At 31.0% G+C, this 15,498-nt stretch overlaps 1 protein-coding gene across 5 annotated transcripts in view; it reads left to right on the forward strand.

Annotated features, from left to right (window-relative positions):
• LOC148302006 (agrin-like) overlaps positions 1–15,498 on the forward strand; it is a 241,554-nt gene that overhangs the window by 214,572 nt on the left and 11,484 nt on the right. For 4 of the 5 annotated variants that reach the window (XR_015838714.1, XM_088272297.1, XM_088272298.1 and 1 more), the window contains exons 10-11: positions 6,768–7,010; positions 11,533–11,877. Coding sequence is in view for 4 of the 5 variants with exons in the window: in XM_088272297.1 (XP_088128423.1) it covers positions 6,768–7,010; positions 11,533–11,877 (588 nt within the window). In the remaining variant the exon portion in view is untranslated. The remainder of the gene's footprint in view (positions 1–6,767; positions 7,011–11,532; positions 11,878–15,498) is intronic. The other variant, XM_088272299.1, reaches the window with a different exon arrangement.

Here is a 15,498-nt window from a genome sequence, read left to right on the forward strand (position 1 = left end):
TGGGGACAGTTTCGCAAACATTTAAAAGTTAATGAACTGTGTCTCTTTGTTCTTCTCGAATACATTTATGCCTTACGTAATCTTAATTTCTATACATAAATATTATATTATTAAAATACATCATTAAAAAAATACACATTTTTATGGCACATGCAAAAATACATAATGTTTCAATATTCTTAAAGATAAGTCAATGTATTTCCGTTGCTTAGGCCAAGTTGTATTATCAGTACATTGAAATAAGGTGGAATATAAATTTACAACATTTTGAGTGTGTCCAAATACTTAATAGTGAAGTTCTAGTGATTAAAGAACAAGGTTTTCAAATTGGTTCATATATTTAGAACTTCCAAGAATTTGAGCCGTGTGGTTGTCAATAATGGGCAGAATTGGTGAATGCTACACGTGTGTAAAGTGATCACCGTCAGCCCCGTAAATACCCAGACTTCCATATTCTTCTTCATCTTTGATGAGATGTAAAAAATAATAATAATAATAATATGGAATATAAATACTTGGTATACATATTGAAAAGAAATATCAGATTTATCAAAGCATCCTAAGTATGAATGTTGAATAGAAATATCATATCTATCTGGGCAACCTTGGTATGAATGCTGAAAAGAATAATAATTATCATCAGCGAAAATTAAGAGAAAAAACAGCCTCCATCTTTTGTATTCTAATTCCAGTGTTTTCTTAAAAGGTTTTTTTCAAAGGGATCTTTTGACAGGTCACGATATTCCGTGTCACCACCTTACAAAACATAATAATAATTATGTACCTACTCTAACAAATTTAGAGTTCGGTATGAAAGTCGATTATGCCGGCATAACTTGTATAACTTAAGAGGTTTTTCCGCCTTAATAGCAACAGTTTTTCTGTTTACTTCACAGTAAATTTATTATAAGTTAGGAAAACCAACACCTGTTTTACCAAAAAATCGTGGGCTTTCTGTTAAAATGAATATTTAAGCGGATACATAGTACTATTATATTACTCAAATAATATTAACATACTGAAAAAATTCTCTTGTTTCACATATTTCTGAAGAAAAATTATGAAATTTCTGAACAACCGAGAAAATTTTTATCATAATTTGTTCATGATTTAATAATGTATTTTTTCAAGTGCATAACTAATGTCAATTATTTCTTTATCCGTACCTAAGTGGTGCACAAGGCACCTCACAGGAACGATGAAGTATTCACCATGATAAAAGATTTTATGAATAACCGATTTTTTAAATATTGATTTTGTAAGTGTTAGTCGTCATACTTAAGAACCCGAGGCAAAAAATCTTATTTAATTTTTAATTAATGTTTTACTTAGTAAATACTACTATTTCTTCAAATCTACAGTGACACGTGTTTCGATGCATTCCGCATCATTTTCAAACACCGTATACGGTATTTGAAATACGGTGTTTGGAAATGATGCGGAATGCATCGAAACACGTGTCACAGTAGATTTTAAGAAATAGTGGTATTTACTAAGTAAAACATTAATTAAAAATTGATATATTTTACCACAAAGTGACTGCCGAATCATTTAATAAAATCTTATTTCGTTATATTATTCAAAGAAACATTAGTACAGTACTGCCCTAAAGCCACTAAAGCGCAGTAATAGCATGTAATAGGTATTTGTTTCATGCTATTACTGTACTTTTGTGATTGTCGGGCAGAGTATTCACCGAAAGCGTTTTTTTTTGCTGCATACGATAAAGATAAGTGCACTTTGAGATTCGAGGGTCCTGTGAGTCTACGTTCTTCCCTACGGTGAATGGCCCGACAAACTAGCTTTTAAGGAGCAAGGATTTCTTCTGGTCTTCTCCAATTTCAAGTTCTGAATACTAAGTACTGTTAAAATATGTATGTAAGTGAATCGGGTTTTAACATGCACAACAACTGCCATATCGCTCACTCCTTTCAAGAACGTCATAAATCAAAAACTTGATCTTTAAGAAGAACGTTTTTTAAATTAAAAAAAATAATGCAATGTGTTAAAAATAAATATCAAGCCACTTATTGAACTTTTTACTGTGCAACAGACCTTTTTAGTTAAAACCTGAAGGTTTTTTCTCCATTTGAAAAATATTTAGTAAATTAAAAAAAATAATTAAACAAGACCTTTTCTTCAAAATGCAAAAACAACACTTTCTGCCCTGTAGCGGGTAAATATTAAGTTAAAAATATGCCTCTTTTGCTGAGATATAGTACATTTTCTGGGCATTCCGAAAACATGCACAACTGAAAATTTACGATTTTTGTTTTATGACGTTCTTGAAAGGAGTGAGCGATATATTTACCGTAGTGGAAATAGTTATGAACCCTTTTTTTTAAATCATTCCCTGTTTCTCAAAACACGAATATATTCATATTTTCAATTAATATTTTTTATTATATCATTTTTATTTCTTATCTTTCTGCTTTTTTGCACGGTGAGATGCATGTAGAATATGATTCAACATTTCTTTTGTTTTCGTCGTTTAAACTTTGATTAAATGATAACTTTAAGGACCTAATGAAAAAATGCTTCATCATTGAATCTAAGGTTTTCAGGACTTTTTTAATCTAATTTTTACTATTATTAAAGAAACAAAAAATACCGTTAATCTTTTTGTTATCACTCATTTTATTATTATCTTCCTTTTAAATGTTCACCATCGTTTTGGAATATAACGCACACATACATATGTACATAAATAAATAAATTCATCAATTTTCAGCAATCAGGTGATATGTAACTTTATTACTTAACCCCGTTACGAATGTTTCCAGTCATTACGAGTAATAACTGGTAACACTCCTCCCAAGGGCAGAACCCTAAAATCTAGATTAAGCTTCACATACGGTGTTTGATTATGATGCTGAATGCATCGAAACACGTGTCGCAATACAGTAGATTATAATAAAAGTGGTATTTTCCAAATAAAAAGGAACAAGCTCGAATTATCAATATTTTTTTTAGGTTTTAGTGATGAGTAATTTTATTAATATAGTATTAATAAAATTACTCATCACTAAAACCTTAAGTGACTACCAAATCATTAAATGAAAATGTTAAAATGCATTTCAATAGTTTTTGATGGAGTATTTTATAAAACAAAATATATATTTATAGGTTTAGGAGATTTTGTACGATAGTGTGGCACTTATAAATCAGCTACCAACTCGCCATATGCGGCCAACATTAACGGCTTTTATTTTGTGGACAAGTTAAGTGAAAGATAATGTCGAGAGATATTTAACAGCTCATATTATTCTTGAGAACTTACGTTTATGTTCTCTTTGTGTCTTTCGAGCCAGTTGTCTTATAGCGCATTTTGTGTATAAAGTTTAGCGAGAGTATTTTTCGCCAGTTTATTGAGTATTTTTTCAAAGTGTCATAACTTTTCCATTAGCATACAATTTTCTTCAGACGCCTCTGGCTTTGACGATGTTCGAAAATAATAATAAAAAACACATACAAATTTCAGTCGTAATATTCTCCTGAATCAATTTCATATTCTCTTATGTCATATTAATTTTTAATGTTTGCATTTTGTTTTTCAATACATCTTGTTCGTTGATTTATTTTATTTGTCTTTTAAGAGAGCAATTGATAAGCGTTATCACAAAGTATGCGTTAAACTCTTGCAATGCTATTTATCTTATTGGCATAGTAAATATTTTATACAGCACACTGTCATATTTGTTGCTTAAAATAAGGTAAATATTTAATAGTGCGTAAAATTGATTGAATTTGATATTTCTTTATATCATTATACAATTCATCAGAAACTAGATATTTTACAATAATCTGTGTGCCCTTATAAAGTACCCTATAGATTCTTAATACTTTAATTTATTATTTTAGTATTGAGTGTTTAGTCAAGCTTTAAAAAAATATTGAATATATTTTTAAACAAATCAAAGCCAAAACGAAAAATATTTATAAATGAACAACAATTTAATGATTTTTCAAAGAGAGGTCTGAGCTGGTATGAAAGAATGTGACCGAGAGAACAGAATAAGGACAGCGGAAAAAAAACTTGAGAGAGAGAGAATAAACGAGAGAATGAATGAGATCAATCAGAACCTAAAATCTGGTGGTGTCAAAAGTCTGCGTAATCAGAGGGCATGTATGTATGACTAGATATATGGATGTGAAGGAAGCGAGGAGTGTATGTCAGGACAGATGAGTGTGATCTTCCATCCTCTCTGCTTACCCCTGCGGGAGAAACGGAGTGATGGTAGTAGTAGTAGTAGTGTAGTAGTCTGAGCCACCATTATGTTCGTAATGAGTTTACATTTAAATCGACTCCGACAATATGTACTTAAATAAAATATGTAATTTTTTTTTTTTAAATATACGCTTTGAAAAAATTTCATCAGTCTTGCAATCATATCAATCTAAAAATTTAATTAGAAAAATATATATTTATACTTTTTGGCTCCTGTAAATTTGCTGTAAATCTCTTTTGAAATATCAACAACGATAGCCTTACTAAAATATTGACCAATTCTATTTCCGCCGTGTCCGAATATCCTTACATATGGAAATTAAATGCAATATGTACTCTCGAGCATTCGAGGAGTAGCGTATGTTTATGCAGAATACGTGGCCAACGGTGGCCATTTGCAGTTAAAGGGGTCTGGAACCAAACCGCAAACCTCCACATCTCCGACATCTAGGGTTAACCGCGACCACTACACACACACATGCACACAACAGACGTACCTTTACAAGATAGGCCACATATGGTTTTGGTGACATTCTTTAGCAGTTATATCCATGTACCGAATGTTTCTTCTAAATATTTACACACTCACACAATTTACACACAATTAAAACACTTTTAGAAGATTTGCCACGCAATATCATCAATCCAATGCCAAATTCGCGAATCTGTAAAAAATAATTGAGGTTTACAATTGGAATCTTTATCTACTACTACTACTACTACTACTACTATCACGCCGTTTCCACCAGGGGTAGGCAGAAAGGATGGAACGCCACACTCTTCTGTCCTGACATACACCATCATACATGCCCTCCGATTACGCAGACTTTTGACACCACAGATCTTAGATTCTATTGATCTGATCGTGCCAAGTCTTTTCGGTCATCCTCGTTCTGTTTACCACATATATTTCCGTAGTCATTCTCTCGTTATCCATTCGCTCTACATGTCCATACTATCGTAAAGAACTCTTCCTAATATTTTCAAATTAAACGAATATATAAAGTTTAACTACGAGTATATGCTGATTTCATATTTTAAATTAGTTTGTTATTGAAATGAGAAACTATTTATTTCAATTTCCGTGACGTAAATTTGGTTATCGCACAACCATTTTATAAGTTATTATGAAGTCAAATTGATATTTATGTAATTAAATATATTTTCATTAATGTCGCTTTGTACTGAAGGACGTTGTCAATGCCAAGTGCTTACGTTTTTTGTGTTGTAAACAAAGAATTATTTATTATCAAAGGCGAAAATACTTTATACATGAACTTTTTTTTAAATATCCACGTCTGTAAAACTGATTTCCAATTTAGTAAAACTTTTTTACGGTGTAATTATTGCTATGAATATCTTATGTAATAAAACAACAACTTTATCGTTCTTTCTATTTTTATTTTTATTTTCGCCGTAACCGACTCATCAGACTGGTGATGACCCACACTGAACGACGAAACTCGGTCACTGGTCAAATAAAGTAAATGTGGAAAAAACATTATAGTTACGGTTTTATCGTATAAAGTAGAGTTCCATCAAGAAATTTCAGTAAAAATATCTTAAAATTGTAAAAGATAAACACTTGTTTATTACCTCTTGAGTTTATGTTATTATAATGACTATTTTCAAAAGTTTTACTTCAATATTCAGGTCTAAATATAAACTAAAATATAAATAATCAACTCTTCTACAAATAAGGATGGGGATACGTTAGGAGGAGGGGGGTTAGTCTAGGAATGGAGTTTGAAAATAAAGTAAAAATGGAAAGCAAAGGTGAAGAATTTCGAAAAAAACATATTATTTATTAAATGATATTTAGACCTGTAAATGGAATGAATTGTAAAAGATAAACACTTGTTTATTACCTCTTGAGTTTATTTTATTATAATGACTATTTTCAAAAGTTTTACTTCAATATTCAGGTCTAAATATAAACTAAAATATAAATAATCAACTCTTCTACAAATAAGGATGGGGATACGTTAGGAGGAGGGGGGTTAGTCTAGGAATGGAGTTTGAAAATAAAGTAAAAATGGAAAGCAAAGGTGAAGAATTTCGAAAAAAACATATTATTTATTAAATGATATTTAGACCTGTAAATGGAAGCATAGCTTTCGAAACTAGTCGTTATTATAAAATAAACTCAAGAGGTAAAAAACAAGTGTTTTTTTAAAAGATATTCTTGCTGAAATTTCTTTATGGAACTCTACTTCATATGATAAAACAGTAACTACAATGTTTTCCCCCTTTTACTTTATTTGACCAGTCTGATGATGTCAGTTACGGCGAAAATTAAAATTAAAATAAAAGTGGAAAGAACGATAAATTTGTCGTTTTATTACATAAGATATTGTAATGTTTTCAAGTGGTAAAAACAAGTGTTTTTCTTTTACGATTTCATCATGTCTTACCACAAAGTGAATGCCAAAACAGTAAATAAAAAAATATCTTGAAAATTTTTTTCTTTATTTTTAACCCTTAACCTAACCCTTTACTAACAAAAAATCGTGAAGTTAAATAAAAAAAATTGTTCCAGCTCTCTGCGAGAACATAGTGTGCAAGTACGGCGCACGCTGTTCGGCCGGGGAGTGTATCTGCCCCACGGACTGCCAGGGCTCGGACGACGAGCCCGTCTGCTCCAACACGATGGTGACGTACGGCAGCGAGTGCGAGCTGCAGAAGGCCGCCTGCGTGTTGCCGCGTCACAAGCAGCTGCACGTCATCTTCTACGGAGACTGCAAGGACCGGTTCGCAGTGGCGGGCCCGCCCATCGCTCTGAGTAAGTCAATTTGGAAAATAATTCGTAATATGGTAATTTATTCTTCTACTTCTTTGCCTACTTGGTTTAGGCCTTCTGGCCTGTTTTTAAGAGGGATCAGCCCCCTGTGATGTTGGTTCCCAGCTGTCAATCTATCTCTTTGTCGGGGAGTCTGGATGGTTCCATTTTCTTCGTTGTCTTCCCCACCTAACAACGTCTTGCATGTCGCATATTCCTCTTATCCTGGTGTTTCTTATTCTATCAAATTTATTGAATTCTGAATCTAATATGAAGCTAAAGGATAAGAGAATTGTGGTGAAGAAACAATTAATTCAGGACTAGGCTTGTGGCATTAACAAATAAGAACGGGCGAGTGGGTGACAATTGTCACCCAATCTTTTTAAGCATATTTTGACGGTTGAAGTTTGAAGTAATAAGAAAATTACATAAAAGTTTTATTCAAAATTAAATACGTAAAATATTTTATTAAGAGCTTAATTTTATAAGGACACTTTTATTTCATTTTTATTCGTAACACCTTACACAAACGTCCTTCAAATGCTCTACGCAAATCCACTGTTTACGTTTTACACAATATTTTCGCGTCGTCTTGTCCCTACTTTGTTTACATTTCTGATAACGTCCTCTATTTCTAATATTAAAATAAATAATATGAATTTAAAATGTTTTAATACAAATATTATTAACTCTTTTATAATACAGTTGTAAGAAGGTTGCTTGCGAAATTTTGCTTTATCTTGAGCGAAATGTATTAGCAGAGACGTCTGACTTCGTTCATTCTCGGTTGACTTGACAATCCTGGCTGCATTCACAAGTCGGGTGACATACAGAATGTGATATTCAACAGGAGTAAAATATGTCGTACGATAATACGTGTATCTAAATCAAGCAACCTAAATATACGTACAAAGTGTGGAATTTAGTCAGTCGCGTAACTTCTTAAGATTCTAGAAACTATGTTGTATGCAAGCAATTTGTTTTCAGCGAACGTGCTTTCAGGAATCAAGCACGTGGTATGTGTTGCACAGCATCACATAACATATGTAACACATACACACACTTTAATATTTACACGAAGTTTATACTTTTACCAACTTACTAAGCAATGAGGGCAAATGCACATCCTTTTGGGAAATCGGAATCATTAAATTTGTTGAAAATTAAAATCTCATTGTTTTTATTTTTTAAAGAGCACTTTCGATTGAAACAAAAGACGTATCTATACGTAACTCTACGATTGAAACTCTATTTAAAAAATTAAAAAATTACATCACACATATTAAAGTAGGTACATAATAAGTAACAAAGAACGAAGTCACAATCTTACAAAAACCAATGTTTTTAATATCAGTATCGGTATCAAACTACATAACTAGGCAAGTACTTTCTACATATATCTTTAAAATCTATTAAAAATATCAAAGGAAAAATATTTCTCACCAAAAAATGGAGGCAAAGAGAAGATTTCCTTTAAAAAATCGTCTAGACTCCATTGCTTTTAAAAAAATACACATCAGATCAGTAGACCTATACGATATAACCATATTTAAATCCTGGATTTTCTTCCTTTCATGAAATATGTAATAGAAATCAAACCATTTACTTTTTTATATTAACATACTATTACTGTCATTATACGTAGTCACTTATACAGAAAAAAAGGTTTCATTTTATTACCAGTCTGTATAATTTTTGTAGAAAAAGGTTTTTGGGTTACATTTTTTTTTTAAATAAGATATTTTCATGAGCGAAGGATATCAGATTTAACGTACATACTCGATTATATGTAAATAGTTTGCAAATAGACTTATTTATACGCAAAAAAATATGGAAGCGTTAGGTCAGGTTAGGAGTCAGGTTAGTACGTCAGGTTAGGAGTCGTAACAATCGGCGGGTATGTATAAGGAGATGCATGAACGTGGAAGAGGCGAAGAATGTTTGCAAGGACAGAGTGGTGTGGCGCTCTATTCTCTCTGCCTACCCCTGCGGGGAAGCGGCGTGATGGTTAGTTAGTTAGTTAGTTAGTTAGTTAAAAATATGTAAAATTCAGAACAATCAACATTTTTAATAGTTTTTCTTATTTTTTTTTTATTTAATATGGTTACAAAAGTTTATTTTTTTTTAATTTTAATTCATTAAATATTCTAGACATTTTTACTTTTACAATCTTAAAACTAAAAATTCAGTTCTCTCCAATAAAGAGACTTAGCTCTTATGCTTGTAGAAAGAATTATACTTATTATTTATTGTTTATGTTTTTTGGTAATATAATTTTTGTACTTAATTGATTTTTTTTTTAAAAAATCAAACCCTTATACGCACCCCAATGGTGCATAGGGCACCGCATTATATAAACGTAGTATTATCTTGATCGTTAACACACGAAGGAAAGATGATCAGCCCTCCGCTTCAGGTACCAGCCCAGGGTAATATTGAATAAATCACTTATATTTATTTGACCCCCCGTAGGAATCGAGCCCAGGACCTCTAGAACGGTAGCCGAGCGTGCTGACCGTTACACTACGGAGGCGGACAAAATATTTATTTAATTTACATTATTTTATTTATCCAATATTTATCTAATAAGAGTTTTCGATTTTTCTTGAGTTATGCCAAAATAGCGATACTGTGATAATATTCTTCATCCAAAATTGACACTTACGTTATACGCACTTCACTAATTTCACATAGTCCTGTGTATTCAATAATGGACTGTTAGAAATAAAAATAGAAATATAGCCGGAATATACCCGGCTATATTTATAGACATATAACCGGGTATATTCGGGTATATTCGGTCATAGCAATTACCCGGTTATTCAAAGGCTCGGTCGCACATTTCAAGATGCGATCTGTCATGAACGACCAATCATGAACGCCTTAATTACTGTGAGGAAGGCAGACGGAAGGACAAAGTGAAGACAATGATTGGGTCATATTTGAGTCACAACAGATAATATAATGATAATCATGATGTATCATTAACTCATTATCACTTTGGCTATTTTTCGGTAATTCAATAGTTAAACATATTCAATTTTTAATTTATGTGTATATTATACATTACATTACATTGAAACACAAAATACATATCGCTCACTCCTTTCAAGAACGTCATAAATCAAAATACTTGATTTTTCAGGAGAACGTTTTCAAAGTTTAAGAATATGATACAATGTATTAAAAATAAATATCAAGCCGCTTATCGAACTTTTTACCGTGCAGCAGATCTTTTTAGGTAAAGCCTGAAGGTTTTTTCTCCATTTGAAAAATATTTAGTATATTTAAAAAAATAAGTAACAATACCTTTTCTTCAAAATGCAAAATCAACATTTTCTGCCCTGTAGCGGGTAAATATTAAGTTAAAAATATGCCTCTTTTGCTAGGGTTTAGTACATTTTTTGGGCATTCTGAAAACATGCACAACTGAAAATGGTCGATTTTAGATTTTTGACGTTCTTGAAAGTAGTGAGCGATATGTCATTATTATATTCTTTGTTAATAACACTATTGATCAAAGTTTGTTAAAAAAATGTAACTGAGCCAAAAATTCAATCATTGCAATTATTATACAGCTGATTTCCAATTTGAAAATCCAATAAATTTTAACATAATAATAACATATTTGTAGTTTTTAATGTCATTGTTTTTCCATTGGTCATTTAACTGTACTTTTTCAATCAACTGTGTTTTGGTTTTATATGTAGAGCTGCAAACATATTATATTATCAATATTATAGGAGCAATTCAAAAAATTAACACGTAACAAAGTAGTACCACTTATTGAGTTTCATTTTATGACACACAACAAGTTTCGAAAACTACAGTTTTCAATAATGAATAATCACCTGTCGATGAGAACAACTATAGTTTTCGAAACTAGTGTGTAATGAAATAAAAATCAATAAGCAGTTTTATTTATTTATTTACGGCATTACTGCATTTTACAAAAATAACATAGAAATTAAGATAGATTACATAGAAAATAATAATAAATTTAATTTAATAAAAATAAAAATAATGAAAAAAGAAAAAAAAATACAAGTTAAAAAAAAATACAAAACTTCGTGAAAAAAAGATAAAAAAAAAACACAAATTAGGGAAGCTAATAATCACCATAAAATTTATAGCAAGAGATCCAAAAAATACTCAATAAATTTTGACTTAAAGACATTAATTGATTACTAACGTGTTATTATTTTTTTAAATGATTAACATGTCACTACACAAATTTAATGCCAAATCAATAAATATTTTTTTTAAACAGTTCCAGAATAGCACTAATGCCGTATTTACATTTTAATTTTCTCTAACAAATGTATACTAACAACTTAATATTCTATCTCTCTCTCTCTAGCATCTGCATTGCTCATACCTTTCCCCCGACCCTCTCCGAGCAAGACATGGAGAACTCCGCAGAATAGCACTAATACCGTTTTCCACGGAATAACACTAATACCGTATTTACATTCTGATTTTTATCTAATAAATACTAACAACTTAACATTCTCTCTCTCTCTAGCAACTGCCTTGCCTATACCTTTCCCGCCAACCCTGTCTGAGCAAGATCTGGAGAACTCCACGTCGCTCCCCGGGCTGACGGAATATCCCGAGCATTCCCTGAGCACGCTGGAACAGCTGGCTTGCAAGGACATCCACTGCGACTACGATGCCACGTGCGAACTAGGATCAGACAACTTCCCCCGGTGCTCTTGCCTCTTCGACTGCCCCCTGGACGAGACCAGCGAAGACTACTTCCCTGTCTGCGCGTCAGACCTGAAGCTGTACACCTCCATGTGCGCTATGAGGATGGAGGGCTGCCATAAACAGATCGAACTCAGACTGCGACCCTTGGAGCTTTGCAAAGGTGGCGGTTTACTAACTGTTTTCATTAACCTTTCCGGGAGTATGGACGTAAATAAACGTCAGTGCGACGTTGAAGTCCGTCTGTCAGTTGGTATGATGTAACTTGTATAGCAATTATGTAACTTCAAAAACGGTGTTTGTAAATGATGCGGTATGCATCGAAATACGTGGCACAATAGATTACATTTACTAAGTAAATTTAAAATTAAAAATTATGTAACTTCTATAGACAGATGTCAATCTGTGGATATTTGCATGTAATTTGTCATAAAATAAAATCAAGAGATGGTGGGTTTTTTTTAGATAATATCTTCATAATACGTAGATTTCGTGAAAAAAAACATGTTAAAAGAACCGACTCCCCAGAGAAAGTCGGACATCAATTATTGTACCTACACTCCCGGTAAGGTTAATATGTTGTTTTTTTCATATTAATATCGACAGAGACTAAGTTATTGAGTTGAGAATATGGATATTTACAGGTCTTACGATCTGTCTTTAACTGGTATAAGTGATCACAATTCTATCCATAATCAACAACTTTATTACTCCAAATTGAAACACTCATGTTTCCATCTCCATACCTTATATCTGTATTTAGATATCAATTAAAATCTGGATGACGGTCCCTTAAGCGGTTGATCTTATATTTGAGTACAAATATTTAAATTCACTGTTAACTTCGAAATATTGTTTATTGTGTACGTAATCTACTATTTTATATATTAATCAGGTTATACAGGGTATGGTAGCATTTTGGTAGATCTGCCATGGCCACAACAGAGGTTGATATCTGTATATGGATGTGTATGTGTGTGTATGTATGTATGTATGTATATATATATATATATATATATATATATATATATATATATATATATATATATATATATATATATATATATATATATATATATATATATATATATATATATATATATATATATATATATATATATATATATATATATATATATATATATATATATATATATATATATATATATATATATATATATATATAATCCTAACATAATAGAGCCGCAATTGTGCTGTATCGTGAACACAATTATCCAACTCCATTTGTCTCACATGCATTTTTTTTCTATTTGTCGCTTTTTCACTTAAACCGTGATATTAAAAATATATCATTGAAAAAGATTATCCACAAATTCGCGTTGTGAATAACTATTAAAAATAACAGCTTAGGTACTTACTACATTCAAACCACCAATGAAATGTCATTTGAATAATCGTTAAAGCGATTTTATAATTTGGCTAAAATTGTTACTTGAAAAAATCAAGCAGTCTTTTTATTATCACAGCAAATAATCGCAATACCAATAATAAAAAAAAAACATTATCTCTTTAAAAGATAAAAATATGCACCGTAAATTCACATTTTCAGAACTTTATGTAATATAAAGATAAATATCCCGACGACTTATTAAAATAAAATAACAGCTCGTGTATTACAAAATATTTTTATAAAATTTATTTCCTAATTTTATGCGTAAACACATTTTCCATTATTGGTTTTACCATAAACTCCTCCATGGTTACCAAATATGTATCGTACGAAGTATTTTTTTATTATTTCATTATTTCATTTTTATTTCATCAAATCCCAATCTAACATCATTGTGTAAAAGAATTAATGCATACTTTACACTTTCATCAATTTATATATATCGATGAAAGTGTATTTATGTATCAAATAAAACCACTTAAGTTGGATTTACATTTACCTAATTTCCGTGTCAATCTCGTAACCACACAATTGTTTATTTAACAATATAATTAGATACAAAACAAGGACGAGATTTGACGGTTTTGACAATATATTAATATATGTATTAAGATTGAGCTTTATGTACTCGTATAGTATACCATATTCGTCATAAAAGATACTCGTATATGAAGACTTTTTAGTGGTTGCATTATATTTATAAGTAGTATTTTTTTAGTGGTTGCATTATATTTATCCACTGCCCTGTCAAACGATATACATATAAATTCCTTGGTATCAATAAATAAGTCTTTTTGCACGAAATATTAAAATTATTTCCAAACGTCTCTTGATACCGTATTTTAACCATACTTAAATCAACCAACTAATTATCTAAATGAAGAAATTTTAAGCCTTTTCTCAATCATAATTAATTACTATAATTATTTGATGGCTTAGTCTGTGTGAATGGAAAATAAATCACTTTTACTGATGTTAACTAAATTCTCAAAACAGTTATAGGTATCATTATCAGTGGTAAGAACAATTAAAGCTTTTTCTCAAAAGAGATTATTTATTCTGTAAATTTACCTGTTATGAAAATTAGACATGAGATTAAATTATTCATGTATGAGTGTTAGGCTTATGTAGATTATATAAGTATGTATGTACCACCCACTTGAAAATCAGTAAATAGTTCTGAATTCGCATCTCCTAATTGATCCAATATATCAACTAAATACCAAATACGAATAATAATCAGCTTCACCGCTATCACGAAGTGCTACTAGCTAGTAGCTGTGGGTTCATACCGTTATACGGGAGCGACAGAAGTCGAATGAGAGATTGGTGTATCGCACTATATCGCTATTTACTATTCATGAGTGTTTTAATACAATTCTGGATAATTACCATGCAAATTGTTATCTCTCCAGAATGTGCGATATACATGTTTGCTTAGCGAGGAGCTAACAAGCGCTCAATTTGCTTGATTCGCAAACTCCGGCTGCCATTAGCTACCGGCATACCGTAGACCCGAGAATCCGCCCCAGATTGAACGGGCACTGAAACTAGCGATCTTGTTATTATTTATTCAGGATTCGACTTTAAAAGGGATTTATTGAGTGTATCCAAAGTTAGCTCTCTGTCCCTGTTTTATTACATTATCCCTTTTCTACGAATTTAAAAAGGTTTCCTCCGAACGAATCTGGTACACGAAGACACAGAACTAGTATACCCAAATATTTCATGAATAATAAATGTGTTTCATACGGTTTTTACATATTTAACCGCTTAAATTTAATTGAATTAATTTATTAAAGTAGACAGTGGTTTTAATTTCCAAGACGTGGGACATTTTAAAATAGAGCGTTTATTGAAACTAACATACATGTCGTTGGGTAAATCCATCTTTATGGATTACTTTAATCTAACCCTGGAAAACTTTACAGTACGCAACTTAAAAATCTAACTAAATAATGACTTGTTTAAAAAATCTCGTTACTTATATTAGTTGTTGGATCAGAACTTTTTTTATTTTTTCATCAAACACATATTTACAATTTACAGTTTAGAATAATGTGTCCTCCCTTTCGAAGGCACATTATACAATATTTTTTATGAAATTAATTCATTAGTTATTTATTTATCATGCGCTTATTTTTTATACACAGTTTTTTTAAATAATTATTTAAAAAATACTATTTACTTTTCAATAACTCTTTTCTTTTCAAATCATATATTCATTTGGAAGAAAACTTACATTTCAATACAAAAACGTAATTTAAAGCAAAAAATTCATCTACGTCAAATATTACCTGGGTTTTAAGAAAATTAAGTTGCGAACCACCGTATATCATTACCTTTACCGTATACTTATTGTCTTTTTGTTTA

The sequence above is a fragment of the Brachycentrus maculatus genome, unplaced genomic scaffold (genome assembly GCF_059751285.1).
Source record: "Brachycentrus maculatus isolate JH-2025_06_01 unplaced genomic scaffold, ASM5975128v1 h1tg000493l, whole genome shotgun sequence".
Classification (NCBI taxonomy): Eukaryota; Metazoa; Arthropoda; class Insecta; order Trichoptera; family Brachycentridae; genus Brachycentrus; species Brachycentrus maculatus.